We start from the raw sequence: 22,923 nt of genomic DNA on the forward strand, positions 1-22,923 counted from the left end.
CTTCTACAGACAATACGATACTATTGCCTAGTCACCTCTGTCAGTGTAACTTCGAGACAAACCTTGAGCATTGTCCCCTCTTTGCATCACTGTCTTTACATACAACTTCCCTCACTTCCTTCTCACTTTGCTGTAATTCCAAAGACTAGTTTATACTTGAAAGCTTTTTTAGCATAGCTGAATGTGTCACACAGAGTCACACCCATAACTGATGTAAAATGTACTTGGTTAGATGTAGTTGTATCAGCAAATATTAGTAATATATATGTATATTTTGAACTAAACTAGCTGAAGAGAGTGATTACCTTTCCCAGCAGACTTCTTTTGGTTATTCACAAGGCCTTAGCCTAAATCCTTATATTTTCTCTTACTTATGAAAATAAACCTTTGGTCACTATCATACTAAGACAACTACATACTTAAAAAAAACCCCAAAACCAAAACAAAACAAGGAAAATCAGATAAACATAAATGAGATGCCAATTTTGAGATCTGAAGCTTGATTTGTTGACAAAGTAAAATTAATCTTCGTATTAAGAAAAATGCAGCAAGTTTGCAATCAGCTTGCAGTTTCATCTGTGATAGGTTTTTGAGCAGTTCCTGAGCAATTAAGAGTTCTGTTTTTTTCTGCTTTATTGTTGGCATTTCAAAGGAAGTTAGCAGACTTTTGGATGAATTTTGTGAATACAGCCAGATTGGTTGCCAGTTTTAAAAAGTGATTTTGTGTGTGAATCGTATGGATTCCTTTCTACCGCTGAATAAAGTATTAGTTTTCAAAAATCCTAGCATCATAGCATCCTAGGTTTTGCAATGCTTCATTACTACTTTTACTTTGGATTAACTACAAAATCTATTAATCCAGTGTTAAACAAAATGCCTTTAACTTAGTTAATGGAACGCTTTTATTTCCTCCTGCCTCTGCTGGCTGAGAGGTGATACAAACACCAGAACCAAGAGCATGTGGCCAGAAGAAAGGATCAGGAATGGCCCTGTGGGTGACAGTAAGCTGTCAGACCAGCCCATACCATCTCATCTACCTAAACACTTACCATTGATTCCCAGGCAGTTGCAGACTTCTCTTTCTATCACACAGAACACAAAGGCTGTCAAAATACATGTGTTTTCTTCAAATTTACATTATTGCAGGTGTCTTACATTTCTCCGCTCTTGCTGCTTCCGGGCACAACAAACAAGACTGCTCCAGCTGGTCTATGTAATTGAAAGCATCACTTTATTTACTAGTGCAGACTACAGGAATCATCATAAGTTTTCTTTTCTACATAGGTGTTCTGAACATCCAGAATCTATTGAACAAGTGATATATAAAAATGCGGGATGGCACGCAAGAGCTAGCCAACAGCTCTGCATTTCTTGTTTTTTATAGAATCCAGTGCCCTGTGGGTCAAAGGAGCAAACTGAGAAATGTTTCTCACAGGTATACAAAGATCAAAGCACTTCTATCTCTTTACAGCAAACAGCCACATTATTTCCTGTTCTCTCAATCCAGAATATTCAGTCAACTATCTCGACTGAAGGAAGGCAATGTCATGTTTTGCAATGTAAAAATCAGTGCTGAGAAAGACTGTCATATGTGGGGGAAAAGAATGAAGACCACCAACTTGGTAAAAACACCTGGAATGATACTTGAAAAAGAACAAAAAATTCCAACTGAAGACCAAAATGTCATATAAAGATACACACGTGTGTGTAGACACACATGCACGTACTCACAGACCTGCAGAGTTAGGAAATGTGTTTATGCAGGGTAACTGCCAAGAAAGCTTGCAATTCAGTGTCAGTGAATATTACACACACATGGATATAGCAAGAGGAGAAATTTACCCCTATAAACATCTTCCCAGAAGCTTCTCACCTCTGACTTCCCATAACCTTCTTCCTCTCCTGTGGTAGCCCCCTTGTCTGGTCCTCTGAATCTGTGTGAGTCGAGAACTCATTTTTAAGTACAGGTTCTCTTAAACAAGGCGTATTACTTTAAATTGAGGCCTAGACGTGCAATACAGCATGTACCCACATACATGCACATAATACATGCATATATTAAAAATGTAAGACACTTGTGCAACACTTCATCACAACCAATAAACATACATCATCATTCCGTGAATATTTTCTGCCAAGAATTATTCTGTTCCTGGATGAGTGCCAGGGAACATGGCTGTGCAGGTATTGTTATCTTGTTCAGAAAAGTAGCCAGGGAAAAGGGCTGAGAAAATACGTACATCAGCAATGTCAACTTGAAGCCTCAATCCATTCAGATGCAATACTGTATTTTTGTGTTACCCTCCCAAAACTGTTTAATAAAGCATTTTATTAAAGTTTTTTTCAGCAGTAAACAATACATATGCCAAACGCACTGACCCTTCTATTAAGAAACAATAAATATTTCAGCTGCTTTTCCTTATATAAACGTGTAGAAATTTCACTACGCCAGAGGAACAGTAAGTCATGTTACTTCCTTTGTACTCCTCTAAATCCTTTAGCAGAATTGCCTCTTAATTACTAATATTTGTGTTTCTAAAAGTATTACAAAGAAATAGCTTTACAGAATAGAGTACTTTAAAGATTATATTAATAACCACACTAGTTATTTAAATCTTTACTGATAAGAAAATTGATTTTTCAAACAAATTTGCCCACAATATTGCTGACTGCATTACATTTCCGACAGTAGAGAGATATCCTTACTAGACATTAAAAGTTGTTTGATGCATAGCAGCACTGTGAAGGAAACTTAATCTGAGTATAAACATAATTTACAGTCTAACACCTCTTTACCAAGGCAATATAAAGTATTTATAGTACTAATGAAGATTGGCTTGTACACTTCAGATTTGAAATAGTGGTATGAGTATGACAAATTTGGCCCATGGTCTTTATATGACCTAGAGTGCCAGGCTAGGCAACAGATTAAGCTGAGACAACATTGTTCTGCCAAGAGTAACTAGTCTCCTGCAGGGATACCTGAACAAGAAGTGAACCTGCTCTTGAGATGCCTAGTTTGCAACTCAGTTTTACCAATGTAAATGAAGATCAGCAGTTTATGTAAAGATGCTAACCTAAAAATTCAGACAGCTTAGTGTCAAACACACCTCCTCAAGAGCTCTGTTACCTGGAGGCAGCAGAAAGTCAGAGGGAATAAACATTTCACCTACCCCAGGTAACTGGTTCAAAGCAAATGCAAGGTGACACCTAAATGTACTTACCCCTGCCAAAAAGAATTACCCTGTTCCTAAATTTTTATTTAATAACTACTGTTAGAGCACAAAGAGAACACAGAAATATTCACCTATAAAAGTTGTCTTTGATACAAGTGATGTATTCTAATAATTTTAGTCTCACAACAGTCTCTCAAAACCTGTGTGAAAACAACTCTGACCATACAGCAATTATCTCTAGCATTTAGTATCCTGTGCAAGCATTCTTCTTCTTGTTTCATCAGTTTGTCAAGCAACAGTTTAAACTTCCCAACAGGGAACCAACTGTACTGTGTTCCTAACCTTAAGAAGTTATTTCAGCTGGGTCACAATATTCCAAATCCACCTGGTATCCAAAAGTTTCTTACACTTAAATGAAATCAAACCGAAAATTGCTTTTTGTTGTCCTCACCCTGAAGACAATAAATTCCAAGAACTCCTCAAAGTGCAAACTTTACAAGCAACCTGTTCTCCAACCTCCCAATTCACTTGTACTGTCTGCACAACAAGTATTAATGGTGGAGTGTTTGTTGTATTTACAGCAAGTTTATTGGGGAGAGGGAAAGTATTCTTTTACAAATGAGCCATGTTCACTATTGAGATTACTTCCAAAGAGAGCATTCAGAAAGCAAACCTGAATATATTACATTGACAATTATTTTTCAATATTTTAACATCGGCCACTTAAAATTGGTTGTGTTATTAGCACATATACTGATTTTTAAATATACTACTTCTACATAAACAGTGCAAATCTCAATATTCACATCAACCTGAAATTAATGCTGCAATTACTGTTGACATTCACATCAAGAAAGTAGTAAACTGTTTCACATGAGCAATTCCAAAACCTCAGAATGCCATTATTAATATTAAAGAAACACAGAACAAACATGTTGGGCTTCAAAGCCTTGTTTTGATACACACAATCCCTGTAAACATGGATGTATTGTATTTGTCAATACTGATATCTGATATAATTCTATAAATAAAACCACTGATATAAACAATTCCTATAGCCTTTTTTGCATAGGGTTTGGATTAAGGTTACTTTAAGATAGAGCAAGCTGTTAACAAAATCCCCTAGTCAATTAGTCTTCCCTCACACAAATTTAGGCATATGATTAACTTTACACAAGGAGTCTCTCTGACTTCAGTGGAAACTTACACATGTAAGCATTTGCAAAACTGGAGTCATCTTTTGCACTTAAGTTACCCCTAGTCATTGAGAATATGAGCAATAAAAGAGCTCTCCATAAATTTATAAAATACACTGATTTAAAAGTTTATGCTGATGTTTCTGTAAGTCACATTTATGATTCCAAACAGTTATGTACATACTATACTATCACAGTAGGAAAGACTTCACTGTAGAACACCACAGTGAACAAGTTGTGAAGCACAGTGTTCAATATAATTTCCCTTTAGTATTCCCAGTGCATAAGTTGTTAACATCTACACTACACAAGGTGCCCAGGTCTAGTATTTGTTATATACAATGTAAAAGCAAGATAGAAAGAGCCTTGCAGTTTAAGTAAGGAATGAAAACAGTGGGTAATATACAGGGATTCACTCCTGCAAAGTACAGAATTCTCCTTCACAATGACCACAACCACCAAATATGGTGGACTTCAGGTCATTCAACCCAGTAAAACAGTGCTCAGCACCTTGTAGGAAGAGAGATCTGAGTGCACTTTATTATAAAACATCTCCTTCTGATGTTATAAAGTGCAAAAAAGAAAACATATACTCTAATATTTTACAATCACTATTAAACTGCCATATTTGCACAATGCAAAATTCAAATAACTTCGTATACATTTTGTATGGACCCTATAATGACAAATGTTGAAACTGGAGTTTTTGCATCTTTAAAAAAATCTTAGTATTTTAAAGTTATTGTGTAAATATAAAAAGAAAATATAAATTATATTTAATTCTTGAAATATTTTAACATGTGACCATTTCCAAAGCATTCAATACGAAATTTCACTTTCTCTTATAGCATTACATTTTAGAATCTGTAAAACATTTTAAAAGTATTAACTTCAAAAAGTAGAAATAAAAATTATTGTATCACAGTACTAGACACCTCGCCCTATCAGACATCTTTTACCTAGATTTTTAAAAAAAAAAAATTAAATAAATAAAAAACCCCCTAAGACTTATATTCCCAGTTGTTTAGAACAAGATATATGGAGTTACTTTTTAAAACAACATAAGAGTTCCATAATGCTTCATTCTGCTCTTAAAATTCAAATAAATGGGATAGAATGTAACCACAAATTTAAAAGGCCTTAAAGTACTATACTGCTTTGGTGCATTGTACCAATGATTCCTTACATGCATGAAGAATCAAATTCTATGACATTCTTCACAGAGCTGGGTAAAAGCAGAATATCCAAGAGTTCTATACGTGTTACAGAGCTTTCCTTTCTTTGAACAGTGGGGAAGAAACTGGGAGGAAGATTCTGACACTGAGAAACAGTCTTCCTCCTACCTGTACCACGAGCAGCATAGCTCCTTACCTTGAGCTTGACTGCACACTACTAATTCAGCCCTAAGAGAATACAATGTTGGTTGTATAATAGTATTATACCATATCCAGTGATACCAAACTTAATGCTAAAAAGAAATGTATTGAAATACAAAGCTAAAAAGGTGTGATCGAGATACATTTTTAACGCGACAGACATATTCCTGTAGCTTGTAAGCCACAGGGAGGAAGGGTGGGAGAAGACAATATAGGTACTACCAAGTTTATAACCACTTAAATCTTCAAGACAGGACATTCTCTGCTTTTCAGTCAGAGAACTGGAAGATGGTTTCTGGGTTATTGCTGTCTGTAGGGTTTGTTGGCTGCAGTGTCTTTGTAGGTGTAGTTTTACCATGAGAATGAGAGGAAGAAGAATGTGAACTTTCACTGGAGCTGCTACGTGTCTCTGTGCTTGTACTTGTTTTTTTCATTTTCCTTCTCTTTGCAAGAGGTGCCTTGTCAACATTCTGGAGACAAAATCCTTCCCTTTTGTACTTGTTAAAGGCCTGTTTAAAAATAAAAGGTAATTCTAAGCTTTTCAAGAGGTTTAAGACATTTTATGGCTTGTAACTTATTCTGAATGTTACTATAGTAAGTCATAAGATAAACTATAACCTCTTGACAGATCCCTACTAATTCTTATTGTAGCTGTAACAGTAACTTTACTAGCCTTTACATGTATTTAAGAGCCAATACATCTTCCCCTCCTTGTTCTTTTTAATTTAGAAGTGTTTTTTATTAAGCCTTAAACCTATTTTAAGACTACATTTTCAGAAACTACACTTAGTTAAATTACAGTTTTTCTTTCAGCTCAAATTATGTTGCATTACCAGGACCTCTCCAAGTAACAACTCCTTTCTTTTTCTCTTCTTGGTAATAAGCGTCTACAAGTATTTCACAATAAATCTGCTCAATTTCAGTTTATTCTCTGTAGAAGGAATCATGAGAATCAACACTATGTTTGTATAATACAGTTGCAGTTCAAACGTTTTTAGTAAATATACAATGGTAGACAAGCAAGTCCATTAAAGCATCCATGATATTAAAAACATGAACTAGATATGTTCTAGTTCCATAAGGGCAAAAAGTCAAACAGTTGCTTAAGTTAAATAGAAAGTTACTTTTTTATAAAAGTTTGAAGACCTTTTAATAGATTTCTCTAAGAAACATAGTATTTATAATAGCTATTTCAGGACCAGCTGTCTCTCAGTCCCCAAAACCCCATTAGTATAAATGTCTTGAAGAAATTTATTCTTGCCTCATCATTCGTGTTTTCACTGTACTCAATCATAGACATTAGGTATTGAGGAAAAAATTGCAGCAGTAAGCAATCACTGAATTATAAGGGCAAATACATATTTTTAATTAAGAGAAAACATACAAAAATCTAGATTAACACATTACAAAATTTAGCACATGACATAAGATTTCTTAGAACTTACATGAAAAGTGGCTTTGACATATGTATGCACCGCAGCTCCTGAAGAGCCTAAGTTATCAGGAGTCATTAGAGGGTTGGATGACAGCTGGCTGCCATCCTGAAGCCATTCGTTGTATCTCAGGCTGGACATTTTAATTCTTTTGTTTGGATCCACTGTTAGAAGTCCTAATAGAAATATATTACATTCTCTTAAATTGTAAGCTATTTATCTTCTTCTAACAGAAAATGCAATTATTTTTTAAGAAAATCTGATGCATTGCTTTGATAAGTAAGTAATGACAATATTTATCCTAGGTATGACAATATTTATCCTAGATAAGGCTCACACAATGTTATATTATCATCCTCTCCAGAAGAATCATTAAATGCAAGAAATTGCCATTTAACTGTTTGATAACTCACATCTCTTTTCACACTAACTCAGAACTACCAAATGATTTCACTTAAAACCTGTCTAGGATGAAGTTCAAGAGAGTAAGCTTCAGATTCTCTGCATGATCCACTGAAGTCTGAATCTGGAGATGCCTACGTTTTTGGCAGAAAAATTCTTTACAAGCCTGCTTCTACAGAAATTCAGAACTCCATCTTAGTAGAATTAAGATTGGTGTCTATCTCATGCTGAAAACATAATTAGATGCTCAAAAGCTTAACGGGAATCAAAGTATGGCAACCGTGAATGAAGCAGCTCAGAAATATAGTCTTGGTACACGCATTCAAAAAAAGCCCGAGGAAACAACGATATAATAAATTCATTTTCTGCAAAATCTCAGCTTTGAAAACATTTACTTCATAACCTGGTGTTTTTACAAAAGTAAAAATAACATAAAAACTCTGCTTTTAAATATGTTTTAAAAGAGTGACTTCACTTTTTCTGAAGCTCTTCAGTTGCTTCTAACCCCACTAACCTTCTATCAGCATCTCACTACATTAGAAAGCTCTCTGCTAGGCATACAAGCAATTTGTAATGCCATTCTGATTTGTCCACCTTAACCCATAACTTCTATTAGGGGTTAGTACATAGCTCAAGCTGTGGATACTACTCTGTCAGGTTAGGCACTCTGATGCTGATTACAGCATCCAGATATTCTGTAGTTCTCTAGATTTTGTCTTTTGAGACAAAAATACAAGGTACATGAAATATTTGTGAATACATACCTTGAATTAACTCTTTAGCCTCTTCAGAAACATTTTTCCAAGCTTCTCCTTCAAAGGAAAATTCTCCCTTTTTTATTTTCTTCATAATTTCCAATGCACTGGTACATGTTAAGCTTTTGTCTTGAGACTGAAATGGTACCTGTCCTGATAGCATTGTATACTGTCATGAGAACAAAAGTAGTATTAACAAACACAGTGTATTTATTGACAACCCTATTACTAAATATGGAGTGCTGTTCTTTGCATCACCAGCACTATACAATACAACTTCGACTAGCATAACTTCAAGGCTATAGAAAATTTAAAATATGCAAGACTTTCTCTGGAGTCCTTGTTAGAAAAAATATTCATAAGTTTCAGGAAATTATAAACAAAACACAATGGTATTTCTACCCAGTTTATATCTACTGAAATGAATTTTCTGTAAATCAGAATGCAGGCTGATTCCTTCTCTGAATTGAAACTGTAGGAAGATTATATGGATGCCTGTAAAATCTCCTAACAAGAATATCTCTTTTTAAGAAACAGACTGTATCAAGTATTTTTTCCATTCCCAGAAATGTTGAATTTAATTTACTGCTTAGGAAAAGAAATCTCCACCCCTGGAAAACATCTGTCTTTGGAACCTATTATTTGTGCAGCAGTATTTTCACCTCACTTGAATTCAGCATCCACCCAATTCAAGTCTGAAATTGTGTCAAGTCCCTTGCATTTTAACAAAGTAAATACATACAATAAAGTTACAATTAAAAACCTCAATCACTCACCAAAATGACTCCCAAACTCCACAGATCACAAGATTCGTCATAACCATTGTGATTCAAGAGCTCTGGGGCAGCGTAATGAAGAGTAAAACATGGAGTCTTAAGAGGCTGATTATCAGGTGGTTTTAAACGAGCAAAGCCAAAATCAATTATTTTTATTTCTGAATTATCAGTTTCATCTGTAAACAATAAATTCTGAAAAGCAAAGACAGAATCAATACCAGCATTGGGTAGAAAATTGGTTAGAATACTTAATAGTTTTTTTTTTTTCCCTACATTTCCTACATTTATTACTACAGAAAACTTCCCTAGAGAAAAGGGGAACTGGGAGAGACTGGGAAAAAAATGGTAAAGTAGAAATAACGGTACTCTGGGATGTAAGAAAATGTGATGTGTTTATCTGCCTCCTGTATATCTGCAAGTCAGGATAGTCCTGTCTGAGATTATTAATGAAAATGGGTATTTAGCAGAGAACAGTGGGGAAAATAATTTGGGGAGCACTGACAAGAAAAAAAGCAAAGACATCAACATAAATGGAGAATTGCCTTCTTCCTCAAACAAAAGTAAATTTTCTTAAGCTTCCACTTCCTTCTGGCAGGTTGTGAATAACAGCTTTCTTGTGTGTGGAACTCTTGTTGCATGTCTTGTCTTGTAATGAATAGTCTTTGGTCCTCAAGTGGTAATACACCGAAGCCATATTGCCATGAGCACAATAATGCAAAAAAATCATTTGAAAGTGAAGGACGGTGGACTAGAAAGTGCACCAATAGCTCAGTAGTTGTACCGACTGCTGTCTGGCACAGATCTCAAAATCAGTATAGATACACTTTCTGGAAGAGACCTGGGACCAACAGCATTCAAGCACTGAAGGTCACATAGCAGTCCAACCTCGAACTAATGGCCTACTCCTTACACCAAGGTAAAGAAACTTTGGTACAGTAGTCCCTGAGAATTCCAGCTTTACAGACTGGAATGTGGCATCTCAGACTTGAAGACAGACAAGTTGTTATCAGTTTGGAAGAAGATTTAAGACAATCTGTTCTTTTTCCTGAGTATTTATATTTGTCAAGAAAAATACAAGAGAGAAGCTAAGTCTTAGGAGAACTGGCTGAGGCCAAGATGAATTATAAATTATTTCTACTCCCCCCTTGAACTTCTGAGAGAAGAAAGGAGAGCAAAATTTTGTTGTTGCCATTGCTGTTTAATCTATGCAATGCTAGAAAAAGTCTCAACATTAGAAATCCTATATCCCTATGTAATTTTGTAATACAAAAGGTGACTGACTCAAAGTAATTAATTTCAAACTCATTGGGGGGGGGGGGGGGAAGATTGCTATACTGCAAGCAGATCAATAAGCAGAACCTGAGAGAATTCGTTACGGATAAAAGAGAATAACTGCTACAAAACAGTATTTTTGCATTCTGTACTGCTGTTATAGCTTAATGCACAATCAGAAAAGTCAGTTTTCCATATTACAATGTTGTGCAAAATGGATCTGAAGGAAGCCTAATTTCAGGAAAAATATTAATACAATGAGGATAGGTGATTAATACAATCATCTTTTTTCTATGGTGATGTTATATAGCCAACAAGTAAATAAAGAACTGCAGTAACATTGGTTTAAAAAGACCTCCTTTCTTAAGACAAAAATGAAATTGGTTATGTACAGAAAGAAAGGTACATTCCAAATGTCCTAAGTTGGGTTCAGACTACTTTGTTGATTAGGTAAATAAAGCGTGTTTCACAAATAATCCACACTTAAAGCTATATATTTTAAGGATATATAAACAACATTATCTCTGCCTTTGTATGTTTTTTCTAGTACTTTTAGAACCCAGTTTACAGATTAATGATCACTTCACAGAAACAGTCCTCAAATCCTCTACTGAGAGGCTCCAAATGGTCACATATGCTACACGAACTCCTTATTTCTGTGAATTCTCTATTTTTCTATCCAGTACTTTTCCTCTATTATGCAGAACATTATATGTGATCTAATTACTATTGCTTAAACAGAAGAGTCTTCCAGTCCATGCAATTAAAAAAAGCCTCATCCTTAGTGACATGTAACCAGTCATATTTTTTAAAATAGACTTATCAGTATCACATTAGATGCCAAAGTTGAACATCAAACAAATCTGACTGGAATTGTTAGAAAAGCAACAGAATTTCCTATATATCTTTTTACAGAAAGGTGCACTAACCACATCTATATTGGGAAGCCTGCATATTCCATACTAAGTTCATGTCTGAACCTAAAATAGTAACTTTCAAAACAACAAGCAGGAAGGAGACAGGCTGGTTAAGTCCAACATTGTGGAGGCAATGCATTCTGCAAGCTGTTTGCTAACCCTTCATTACTTGGACTTCCCAGACTTCTGTTCTTGAACATGATGTAGAATTGAAGACTGCCTAATTTGCTATGCAGCTGAAGCTCTGCTTTACAGAATCTGGTCTTTATATTCAAGACGGTAATAAGACTAAAATGACAAGAATAGGAAGAGAGAAAGGATTTCTGGGTTTTGTCCTTTTATAATGACTTGTTTCAAAAGCTGTTTTCTTGCCTTGATGATGTCAGCAGAGAAACTTTTTCCAAGAGTCACATTTTCAACTGACACGTCAGAATTTCACAATAGCCTCTCTTTATTTAATTGTTTATTTAGTACAGAGACTCTAGTACAGAGATGTTTTCAAACACATATATTTTGGACTGATTTTCAAAAACAGTTTAATACCAACACCTGGCAGACTTCTTTACCTGTTGAACGGCAATTACTATAAAAGAAGTAAGTTTGTAATATACCAGAAGGTACATTACAAAAGGATGAAACGTCGGTAGGAATGGCGGATCATTTTAAACTCCAGATGCAAAAGTAGTTATTTCCTGAATTATGACGACTATAATCACCAATACAATATAACATCCTTACTGGATGAACTAACAGCAATCTACACCATTCTTGGGCTAAAGAAAACTAACACTTATCCAAGCCCATTGTTGGCAAAGGAGCAAATATTGGCTCCAGGAAGCAGAACAAAGCCAGTGGTCAACCTTACCACAGTAAACTGAACTGTCTGGAAGGCAAGATGTTGCTGCACAATAAAAATACCAGAACAAGTAATTATTGAAAAATATATATTAAATAATTGTCTCTTTTGGGAAACTACTAAACTCAGTGAACTCCAATCACACATCTTTATTAGTTGGCTGCGTTAGTTTGTGTTTCATTTTGTGTTTAACTGGGACAGAAGACAGTATAAGGGTGTCGCAGCTACCCGCAAAAGAAGCCCTACCGAGGGAATTAAGATCAAAGAAAAGGTGGAAATGTACAGGCAAAGTACCCAAGCACAGCTTGTGAACTGTTTCATACAATAAATATATACTTGACACTAGTAAAAACTGTCTCCAAATAGGCAAAGAATGTTTTTGAACAAGTTAGAGTGTAAATTGCTTAGAAAATTAAAAATGTTTCCTAACAGTTACTTTTACCTATGAACAGAAAAATATCTACAGAATTTGCTAAGTAAAAGTGGTAACATTTTATTAAAAATATAGAAGTAGAAAAATCTGTAATAAAAGCTGGAGGAACAGAAATACATCACATTCCAGATATTTAATAACTTAATGTGTAAACACATATAAGCAAGTCACCATACCTCAGGTTTCAGATCTCTATGGACTACTCCTACATCGTGCATATGGCTCACCGCTGAAACAAGTCTGCGCATAATATGACTGGCTTCAGTCTCACTGAAATGTTTCTTTTTCTGAATACGTTCAAGCAATTCTCCTCCCTTCAGCAATTCCATTACTAGAAACGTGTGAAGCTGAAACAATAAATAAAAATATGGCACGTTAGAAATTTAACATTACAAACCAGTATTCATTCAGGAGCTAGGTGCTATTCCGACAGGTTCTCAAATTTTGAAGAAATAAAACTGCTGCTCGTAGCAATTCAGAAGGCCAATAAGAAGCACCAAATTGCATCTCAGATGACATTTTTCCCATCAGTCTCACTGAGACTGAAGAATGTTGATGTCTTCCCCATGTCCACCCATATTTATTTACAAAAACGCAATGCCACCATGCAAATGGATAAATTTGTAGGGAGACAAAATGCCTTTCTTTAGGCTAACAAATAAAGCTAGACTTTTGCTGTTTAAGCCTGTTCCGACGCAGGGATACATTTCTCTTAATATGCATAAGGAGTTAGCCATTTAATTTTACCAAATCCTTTAAAAGCACCCTGAAACTTTACTGTGAAATCGAAGATTATGTAGAATTTCTTCTGATTTCACCCCCTACAGACTAGTAGCCAAAGCTACTCTATCATTAGAATCACAACAGACATCTTCCCAAACATTAAAGAGTACTTTTTAATTAAAAAAGTAATGGTTGTTTAAATGGTTGTTCTTCTCAAGACAATCGATAAGCAGCGAGGCAACATTAGCACATAATCAACTGCAATTCAAATGTCTTGTCATTAAACAAACCGCAGGCTTCTCAGGACAGGAAAGTGAAGTTAGCATTCTCAAAAGGCAATGGATGTAGGCATGTGATGGCTTCTAGCATTTCCTTCCCCTGAATGACAGTAACAAAAGTAATATTTGCAAGCAAAGAAAAAAGTTCTGGGAAAACGTCAAAAAATGAAATTCAAAGAAATAGTCAGGAATAGAAGGTGCACAGTATTTAGATATCAAGGAACAGAAGCAGAGCTAGCCAGACAGAAAGCGGTAACACTTCTTAGAATAAACAAGGTATCTACTAGTCACATTGCTAGTAGTGCTTGTAAGATATCCTCTCCTGCAAATTTTCTTTGTCTTAGGAATAGCTGACAGGAAAGTCGGAAAGGATAAAGAGACTTTTCTCTGCTAGAAAACTTCTTGTGGCTTACCAAAAGAGACTGCAACCCAATACTCTATGGTTGGATTACTGATGTAGAATTTGATCAGACTGATATCAGAGCAAGTTAAAAATTGGACCTTCTTTTAAGACAAACCGCAGAAGTGTCAAAACTAGAAAATTTTGATCAGTTCTGGTCTTCAGAATATTGTGCATGAGTAATCTGGAAGATAACACCTGGGAGCTACCAGGAGCAACTAAAAATACAATGGTTTGGCTGGTTGAGAGTAGCCTATTTAGTTGCAGAGCAATCTAAAGAACATTTTTTTTTTTAGATATTCCTGAGTATAGTTATTTTACTCAAAGGAAAGTGGAAAAAAGTGTCCTGTTCTACACACATGTACTTATACTGTACATAAATGCAAAAAAAGGGCTTCCTTATCATTAAAGATTACAGTACAGATTTTTCATCCTCTCAGCTCATTTTAGAAGTGCTCCACATGAGCACTCTGCTGGTCCTTGTATAAACAGCATGATGGGGATGGACTGGGATACGTGGGGAGGCAAGAGAGTCCATGTTCCATTACAAAATCATAGACTAGAATCACAGAGTAGTTTAGGTTGGAAGGGACCTCTGCAGGACATCTGGTCCAAACCTCTAGCTCAAACCAGCGCCAATCTCCAAGTTAGATCAAATTATGGCTTATTACATGCTGTGGAGCTTTCATGACACTAAGGAAAAAGACAACTAAGGTCTCTAAATAAACCCTAAACTGATCTCAATATATTTTCAAATAGAGGCTCTACTTCCACATTTGGTAATTTAGCAAGCTACTTGGTTATCTCCATTAAGTTACTAATATGTAAGAAAAAAATGCTAGATATGTAATCTTCATATGCAAGATTTCCAAATTATTTCACAAATATTATTTTAAGATTCATGACACCCCCAAGGGAAGGTGATTAAGTACCTCAGTATCATAGATATGGAAACTGGGCCATGAATATATTGTATGATGATTAACAAAGTAGACCAAGGACAGAACCAGAAACAGAATCCAGGACTCTAATTCTTCCAAATACTTTTTTGATTTGCGAGAGTAACTGCAAGTTCCCTTGAATGCAGAACTTCTGCTTCATCTTTTATACTGACTAGACAAAAGCCCTAGGAAAAAAGTTGCCTCCACAGTAACAGTACACTTAACTCCTAAAAGTTCTTGGGAAAACACATGGCAATGTGTTTGGCGAGTGCTGATTATAGTTTCTTCAAAATACCTGGTCATGATAAACTTCATGTAACTTCACTACATTTGGGTGTCCTTCGCAGAGTTTCAGAGCTGTTATTTCTCTCTGGGTGTTGGCTTCCATTCTGGAAAAATTGAGCAGTCATTTTGTACCAATTTTACTGAACAAACTGCACATTCAAAGTGTTACACCTATTTTTTTAATTGCTGGCAATCCAGATTTTTTAATATTACAACCGCTTGAACACAATTAAAAGCATATTCAAAGTAAGCTGAGCAAAACTCTCCACATAACCCTGCAAGTTAGGACATTAAAAAACCACACCCAAATCAAACAATGATTTTGATGCAACTGCAACTTGCTACAGCAAAAGCTGAAATGATATTATAGAATAGTTTCTATCTAAACCAAACCTTTCCCTTAGTCCAGGGCAATTTGACTTCACCTCTGTTCCTACAAATATTTGTTAGTTCAGCTTTATCTTGCAGACTCAAATTACTGGCCCAATCCCTTTCCATTCTTATAGGAGATAAATACTTCCGAAGCTGTATGGAAACTATGAGCTCCTACTAGAAAAAAGAGTAACATCATCTATTTATGAACTGTGTTATACAAATGAACCCCTAAACAGGCCACTGTAAAAGTCTGAAATGGAAGAGAGAAGAGACTAGCTCCAGAACAAAAATCATCGCACAAATACTCTTTCAAGTACTGAAATCTATAGCCAAAAAAAGTGCACACGGTGAACATTATAAAAACTATGTGAATGGGGACAGAGCAGAAAATTTTGTTTTGCACTAAATACATATGTTGATTTATTTTGGGCAAATAATGCCTGAAAATTTTTTGCCAAAACTCTCTCCAAGAAAGGCTAATTCTGTACTGACTTAGAGAATGGCCTTATGGATAACACAGATAGAATCTCTCTCACCACATGTGTTCTTAATTTTTGATTGCATTTTTTTTTCCTAATTAGGACCAGAACCATGATGAGAATTTTGTGCAAGAGAATTCTGTTTTTCTGCAGAGTTCATATAATCAACAAGTAAGCTAAGCTGTTCCACCTGAACCTCTGCTGATGTTGCTGTTTAAACTGAAAGTGATTTCAGGTCCTTAAGAATTTAAAAAACCTGACTCAGATAGTCTTTCCCCCCTAAACTGCTATCAGGAGAAGGTGGACCTAGGAAACAGATGAAAAAGGTTCAGTATCATGAACATAAACCTCTGAAATTTGTGTGTGGACTTTTCTGAGTATTTCTCCTCTACAGTTACCATCTCAGATTTTAAACAGACAATATAATGAAAAACGAATGGGAAGCTCTAAAACAGTAACTCAAGCAAGTTTACAGGACTCCACTGTTTAATTGGCCTTCAGACACACAGATAAACCTCAAACTGTTGAACGGAGGCAGGTCCAGCACTACTAACAAAGCAACACCACAGAGGAACTCCTGATCTGAGCTTTCACCTCAAGTATCATTGCCTAGCTGTAGGATTCACTTTTTTGGCACCTTTGATGGGTAAGAGTGAAAGACTGTCTGAGTTTGAGGAAAAGAAGTTACTAGAAACCTATTATACTTTTAGCAAGAGTTACTAGTGTGGTCCTCAGAGCAATATTATTTACAGTTTAACAGTTTCTTATTTGAGGCTGGTTTGCATCCAGCCATTCAGAGTGTGGGTTTACTGCTACCTCTAAATACTACACAAACATGCTGTGAGTCTGCTCACAGCCTGCAATCCTAAAACCTCTGTATACAGACCACTTCTTACCTTCATTTAGCCTAGTCCACCAAGATGAACGAGAAAGAGCAGAAGAACCTGTGAGTAACATAATTTAGGGACATAATTCCTAAAAGTTTAGTTCTATGGGAAAAGTCAATACTAGTTTGCTCACTATTATCCAGAAACAAAAAATCCATTAGCTTAAGATGAGATGCAAGTACTGATCTGCAGCTCATCTTGCACCACAGAAAAAAATTTTGAATGTAGACACAAGGCAAAGATTTCCAGATTAAAATATCCAATGTAGGTGTCTCCTGCATACTACTTGTCTAAGGTCTCATTATAATGAGTGAAATTCTAGTTAATGAATCTTACAGGATGAACTAGTTCGCCATAAAATACATACCTAGAGTAGGATTCAGTGGCCTAAGCACAGGAGAGCCTGGAAGACATCAGCCATGAAGACATCTACATAAAGGTAGTAGTCACAAGACTGATGGGAACTGGAGAACAGAGAGGACACCAACAGATGCTAAAATGGCACTACGTAGATGCCTAAGTTACTGAATCCCACTGCTAGTGCCTGGTCATACGAATCTCTGTAGGCTCCACTAACAGTTTTGAGTAGGCCTCCATTAATCATAGCAGACCTCGGAAAACTGACTCAGACACCTATATTTAGGTGTCTTATTCTTGAACTTATCCTATCCAAAAACCATGTGATGAAACACTTAAGTCTGGTGGACAGTTACTTCTAGAGTATGGAAAAACAGAGGTACAGCCAAATGTCTTGGAGAAGAGATTATTGTGAACTATCATTCTCATAGCAGAACATTTACACTTTTCTTTCCTGCCAGCATTCTACAACACACTAGGGACATATTTACTAATGAACACTGCAAAATGAAGCTAAAAATCCATCCACCCCTCAAAGAATCCCTTATCTTTATTCTTCTCTGGGCAGAAACTGCCACAGGTATCTATTGTGGTAGAAGACCAGATGGTCCCCATGTACAAAGCAAGTCAGCTGCCTCCATTGTGGTGTTCTCTTCAGAGCACCCAGGAAACAAGATGCAACTTACAACTCCATAGTCTAATTCCATTTTACACACACACACACACACACACACACACAATTAATTAGATATGAGGCAACCCACACTACAGATCCTTCTTAAAATCAATGTCCTAAGCAATCAATCAGGCTGCTTAGGAAAGGGAGCTAGGATAAGCCTACATTCAGTTCACTTAGGTCTGAAGATAGGAGGGCCTTTTACCTTACTCTGGTTAGGAGCAAAATTAGGGGAAATTAGGGTAGAATACAATTAGGAGCCAGAAAAGTACTCTTTAGGTTTCTTCTTGTGTCCTCCCCAACAAGAATAACATTTTGTTTCAAAAGACTCTCAGAATCTTTTAAAGGTCATAAGGTTACTGTAAGTTTCTGTAGATTCTTCAAATAGGAAATTATTTTAAAGTTATTTTTCCACTTCCAAAAATGTAGCGAACATTATACTAATCCATGGGTGACAGTAAGCAAAGAAAATATTTTTATTGTCTTATAGAATATTTATACCTTTTGCTAATTATTTTTACTGCATACTCTTGGCTAGTTTTCTTGTGTAAGCACTTTCGACAAATGGAAAAACTTCCTTCTCCCAATGGTTTCTCTTTCAGATCCAGTTCATAATGATGATAAAATGGAGAGTCCTGTTAGGAAACTGTCTGTATTTAGTTCTGCAGAATACTTTTAGTATACACAGTCAAAGACAAAGAGTAAAGTTTCAAAAGAATTTTTCATCTACATTTAAAATTGTAAAAGATCTCTCTTTTTGATAAAATATAATCTTAACTTCTATTTAATAAAATGCATAAACTTTATTCTAACAATCAAAGAGTAAATCTTATGTTACATTAAACAAACATAACCACTAAATAAATCATTACTACTACTAGCTTAAAATAAAAAATATTCAGACAAACAGGATCAAAGATGGCTGTACATACATTTATCCACAAAACTATGTGCTCGTTTGAAGACATCACAATAGCATGTGTTCTTATAAGGCTTCACACAACTATACATACTTTAGGGCAAATACATCATAGAAGGAATTCTGATATAATTAAAGTAGCTTCAAAAATATCTACAATGGTTGGCTGAGTAAGAACTATCAGGAGTCAAATTACTATTAGTACTATACTTCAGTCTTCTGGAAAACTAGACAATCATCTTATTTTTCAGATTAAACTTCAACCACTTCTTAATAGTACCACATGCAAATTATACACTTGGATCATCTGAGGAGCCATTACAGAGAACAGATAAATGAATAATGACTATTTTGTAATCTGTAGCCTAGCTTGTGATGGCTGCTTTGAAAGTTATATGCAGTTCCAAGTTAACCAAATTAATTCAGCTCTTGATATTATTATTACCTTCATCATAGCACTTCTGGCAATAGTTGTAGTTCCAGGCCGCTCATCCCCCATATAAAACTGAAGAGGATCTACTGTAGCTGCATTGCGTTTAAACAAAATAGAAGGTGCAACGAAAGAATATCCCTATGAAATTGAGACATCAGAAAAGGGCATGGCTTGAAATTGCTGCACACAAACTATCATACTGCATACAAAAACATTAGAAGTTTCAGAAGAATTTTTCAAAGAAATCAGAATTTTCATAACATAATACAGAAACCATAACTGGCTCATTGATGGGCGGATATTACTCTGTTCAATGTGAACAGGTATCTTCCTGGAATTAGTTATATGATTCTCCCCAGTTATAGATAAAACAGTAATAATACAAAAATTCTGGTAAATAATGCTAAAAATCTGGCTCAGCTTCAATTATTTTGCAATAGGGATAAAGGCTCATACTTCAAGCTAGCTAGCTTCCCAGAACACCTTTAAGTTAAGGCATGAACATGAGTTTTTATGTTGTGATGTAAGCATCAAACCATTTTAAATGGCAAAACAAAATAAGCTTCATATTAATGACTGGGTATCGTAACAAGAACAGCTGTGACTACCACTGCAGGATGAATCAGATCGTATTACGACATGCATAAATTACTTGCTACAGTCACTACAAATCTAACAACTTCCAGAATATGATACTATATTCCTGTACACTAAGCATTAAGCTGCTCAAAAACAGACAATAAACAACAAAGCACAAGGATGGGGAGGAGAGAAAGCAATCTGAACTGCTGTTCACCTCTGCAGCTTTGGTACCAAGTTGGCTGCACATGAGCTGTTTCTGCCCATTTGACATCCAGACTGTGCAGTTCAAGAAGTGATCATTCTTTTAATAGCATGGAGGAGATGGTAAGGACAGCTTTGCTATTGATCTGTATATAGTAGTCTAGTAATTGGAGCACTCCTACAGGACATGAAGACCTACTTTCAACTCTGCAGTTAGCTCCCACTTCCCAAAGGAATACCTCAACTAGAGTGTAATGTGGACATGGGCAAACTACATTGCTGTTGTCGAAGCTGGTAGCCCAGGCTGATGGAGTCAAGATGACAGGACTCATAAGGTATGAAGAATCAACAAAGGACAGAGTGACTTTAGTCCAGCAGGTAGGACATTCAGCTGGGAATGGAGAGACATGGAATTTTATGTTTGCAGTAGGACTGTTCCCACCTTTCTCATTTTGCAATTGCTCAACAAACAGCCCTGGGAACTGGGATTGGAAATTACATAGTTAATTCCCAGTAACTTAGAAAGCAGGAAAAAAAAAAAAAAGCTAGCTATACACATGGCATTGTTCAATAAATGATTTTTTTAAAATTAATGTGAATTCTTAAAATACCTGAAATATTCTTTCTGAAGTCTGAGGGGTTGCTGCAGGAGAGTATGTTGGATCCATTTCTGTAAACTCTTCTGCAAAATTACTGACATCCAACTCATCTCTGATTACCGGTTTAAATGGAGCTGATACTTTTTTGGCAGCTAAATCATCCCAATTCATATTCTAAACCAAAACCAGGAAAATAAGTTTGAATCAAATGAAAATTTAACAGAAATAGATATTGGAAAGAGAGACTTGTCCAGAAACAAACAGTCCTAACTCCATTTGCTATTTTCCACAGGCAGATGAAAAGCATTCAAATTATGCCCTACTAATTTGCTTAGGTAAAGGCAAGAAGAATCATACTTATTTGTAACTAGACAGAATCCAGTTTAAAAAAAAAAAAAAAAAAAATCAACACAAAGAAATCTAACAGTGGAGATAAGCCAAACAATTAGCGTGACAGCCCTTAAATTTCTTCCTCTATTTCAGAGGAAACAACATTTATATTTTTTTAAGCCATAGTGCATTCACGCAGTATCTTCAAATTTTATTGCTGATTTCTACGCTTAATTACTAATCTCAGCTTCCAGAGCCCTGAGAGCTTAATGTCTCTGGATTCTTATTTAAATGCATGGCTAGAAGTAGGAAGCATAAATATAGTAGTTATGAGAAAACGGCCCTATTAATGTAAAGGAGTGGAACTGAAATGAGGTCAAGATTAGAAAGTGTTGCATGAGGAAAAAAAATGTATCTTCCAAAACAAACGGTAAATAAAGGAAGTTTAACTCTACTTTGTCAGACTCTCTTATAAGAGGAAGGAAATACAGAAGGGATGAGAAGAAGTTAAAAAGTCGAGATATTGCCCATGCTGAATGTTGTGATAATTACATTGAAAATATGTATTTGAAAGGTTTAATTTATACTACCAACTTTAAATACTCCAAAATCTACACTAATTAAAGATATATTTAACTTCAGAAACACTGGAAATACATACTCAGTTTTTTCAAAGAAAGCACACAACCAATTTTAACTACAATGGATGGAACAGTACAGATGTTTATGCAAATCCAATCTTCGTCATTGTTTGAAACGAAATGTTAATACACTGAAATCTGAACAGAATTAGAATCTACTAAACAAGACTAAAGATCTAATTAGGCAAAGGAAAATACAGAAGAGGCATTTATCTCTAATGGTGAATTTTATCAATATTCAAGTTTTACTGATAATGTTAGTGACAAACTTTCTTTAAAAAAAACCAACACACAACATATAATTTAAGTGTTTTCCATTAAACCTTCTGGTTTAAGTAGTGTGTCTTTTGGCTGCTTCAAGTAACTGTTAGAAACAGACAGAATATATTAAAAATCTACCATGCCCTTCTTGTAGTATGCACAAAATCCATATACATAAGCACATGGATATTCTTACTAACGTCAATGCAATTATTCATGCAATTAACATGTCTCTAATCTATTCTGTTAACGAAACAACAGAATTTGTTTAGACTTGGATTTCAAAGGCACTAATGTAAAGTAAGTGGTATCTGGGGAGTTTTGTTTGTTTTACCTGGAAAAAGGGATGCTGTTTGATTTCATCAGCATCAGTGGGACCACAACCTAGCCTCTTCTTGGGGTCTTTCATCAAAAGACGCTGAATTATATCCTTAGACAGTGCACTCATTTCTTGTGGATAAGGTGGCTCACTTTTTAATATTCTCCTGTAAAACAAACACAATAACAATTATTTGGTAATTACTTAACGTGTTGAGTGTTAAACCAAAGTTACCATACTAATGGTAGCATTTAACATTTCACTTAAACTTCTACTGTACCCAAAAGACAGGAGTATGACAAATGTGAAATCAACTTTTTTTTTTTAATAAAGAAAGGTTTGAGGAAATGCGGACATGAAACGTGACATCCGTAGGAGATAAATTATGCAACTTAATCCACAAAAGAAAAACAATCCTCATTTCATATATACTGAGCTTACTAGTACTATTCAAAAGAAATCTCATAGCTACAACAGATAGCTCCACAAAGACATCAACCTGATGCCTAACAGCAGTCAAAAAACCAAAACAATTCCAATGTTAAAAATTATTAGAAAATAAAGGGGAAAAAAACCCCCACACTTGGGCCACTTGAGGTTTGCCTGCACCTTGTATACTGTGTGCAGTGCTCATGCCCTACTCTC

The 22,923-nt window shown here is 35.5% G+C and overlaps 1 protein-coding gene across 2 annotated transcripts in view; it reads right to left on the bottom strand.

Moving 5' to 3' along the window:
* Window positions 1–1,221: 1,221 nt before the first annotated feature.
* The window catches only part of RPS6KA5 (ribosomal protein S6 kinase A5), an 86,538-nt gene continuing 64,836 nt past the window's right edge, over window positions 1,222–22,923 (bottom strand). For both annotated transcript variants that reach the window (XM_050896972.1, XM_050896973.1), the window contains 10 exons: window positions 22,294–22,444; window positions 20,740–20,901; window positions 19,358–19,483; window positions 18,495–18,628; window positions 15,230–15,323; window positions 12,769–12,939; window positions 9,115–9,306; window positions 8,348–8,507; window positions 7,194–7,357; window positions 1,222–6,257 (listed from right to left, as the gene is read on the bottom strand). In XM_050896972.1, the coding sequence (XP_050752929.1) occupies window positions 6,018–6,257; window positions 7,194–7,357; window positions 8,348–8,507; window positions 9,115–9,306; window positions 12,769–12,939; window positions 15,230–15,323; window positions 18,495–18,628; window positions 19,358–19,483; window positions 20,740–20,901; window positions 22,294–22,444 (1,594 nt within the window). In that variant the 3' untranslated portion in view covers window positions 1,222–6,017. The remainder of the gene's footprint in view (window positions 6,258–7,193; window positions 7,358–8,347; window positions 8,508–9,114; window positions 9,307–12,768; window positions 12,940–15,229; window positions 15,324–18,494; window positions 18,629–19,357; window positions 19,484–20,739; window positions 20,902–22,293; window positions 22,445–22,923) is intronic.

Source organism: Gymnogyps californianus, chromosome 5 (assembly GCF_018139145.2).
Source record: "Gymnogyps californianus isolate 813 chromosome 5, ASM1813914v2, whole genome shotgun sequence".
In the NCBI taxonomy this organism is placed as follows: domain Eukaryota; kingdom Metazoa; phylum Chordata; class Aves; order Accipitriformes; family Cathartidae; genus Gymnogyps; species Gymnogyps californianus.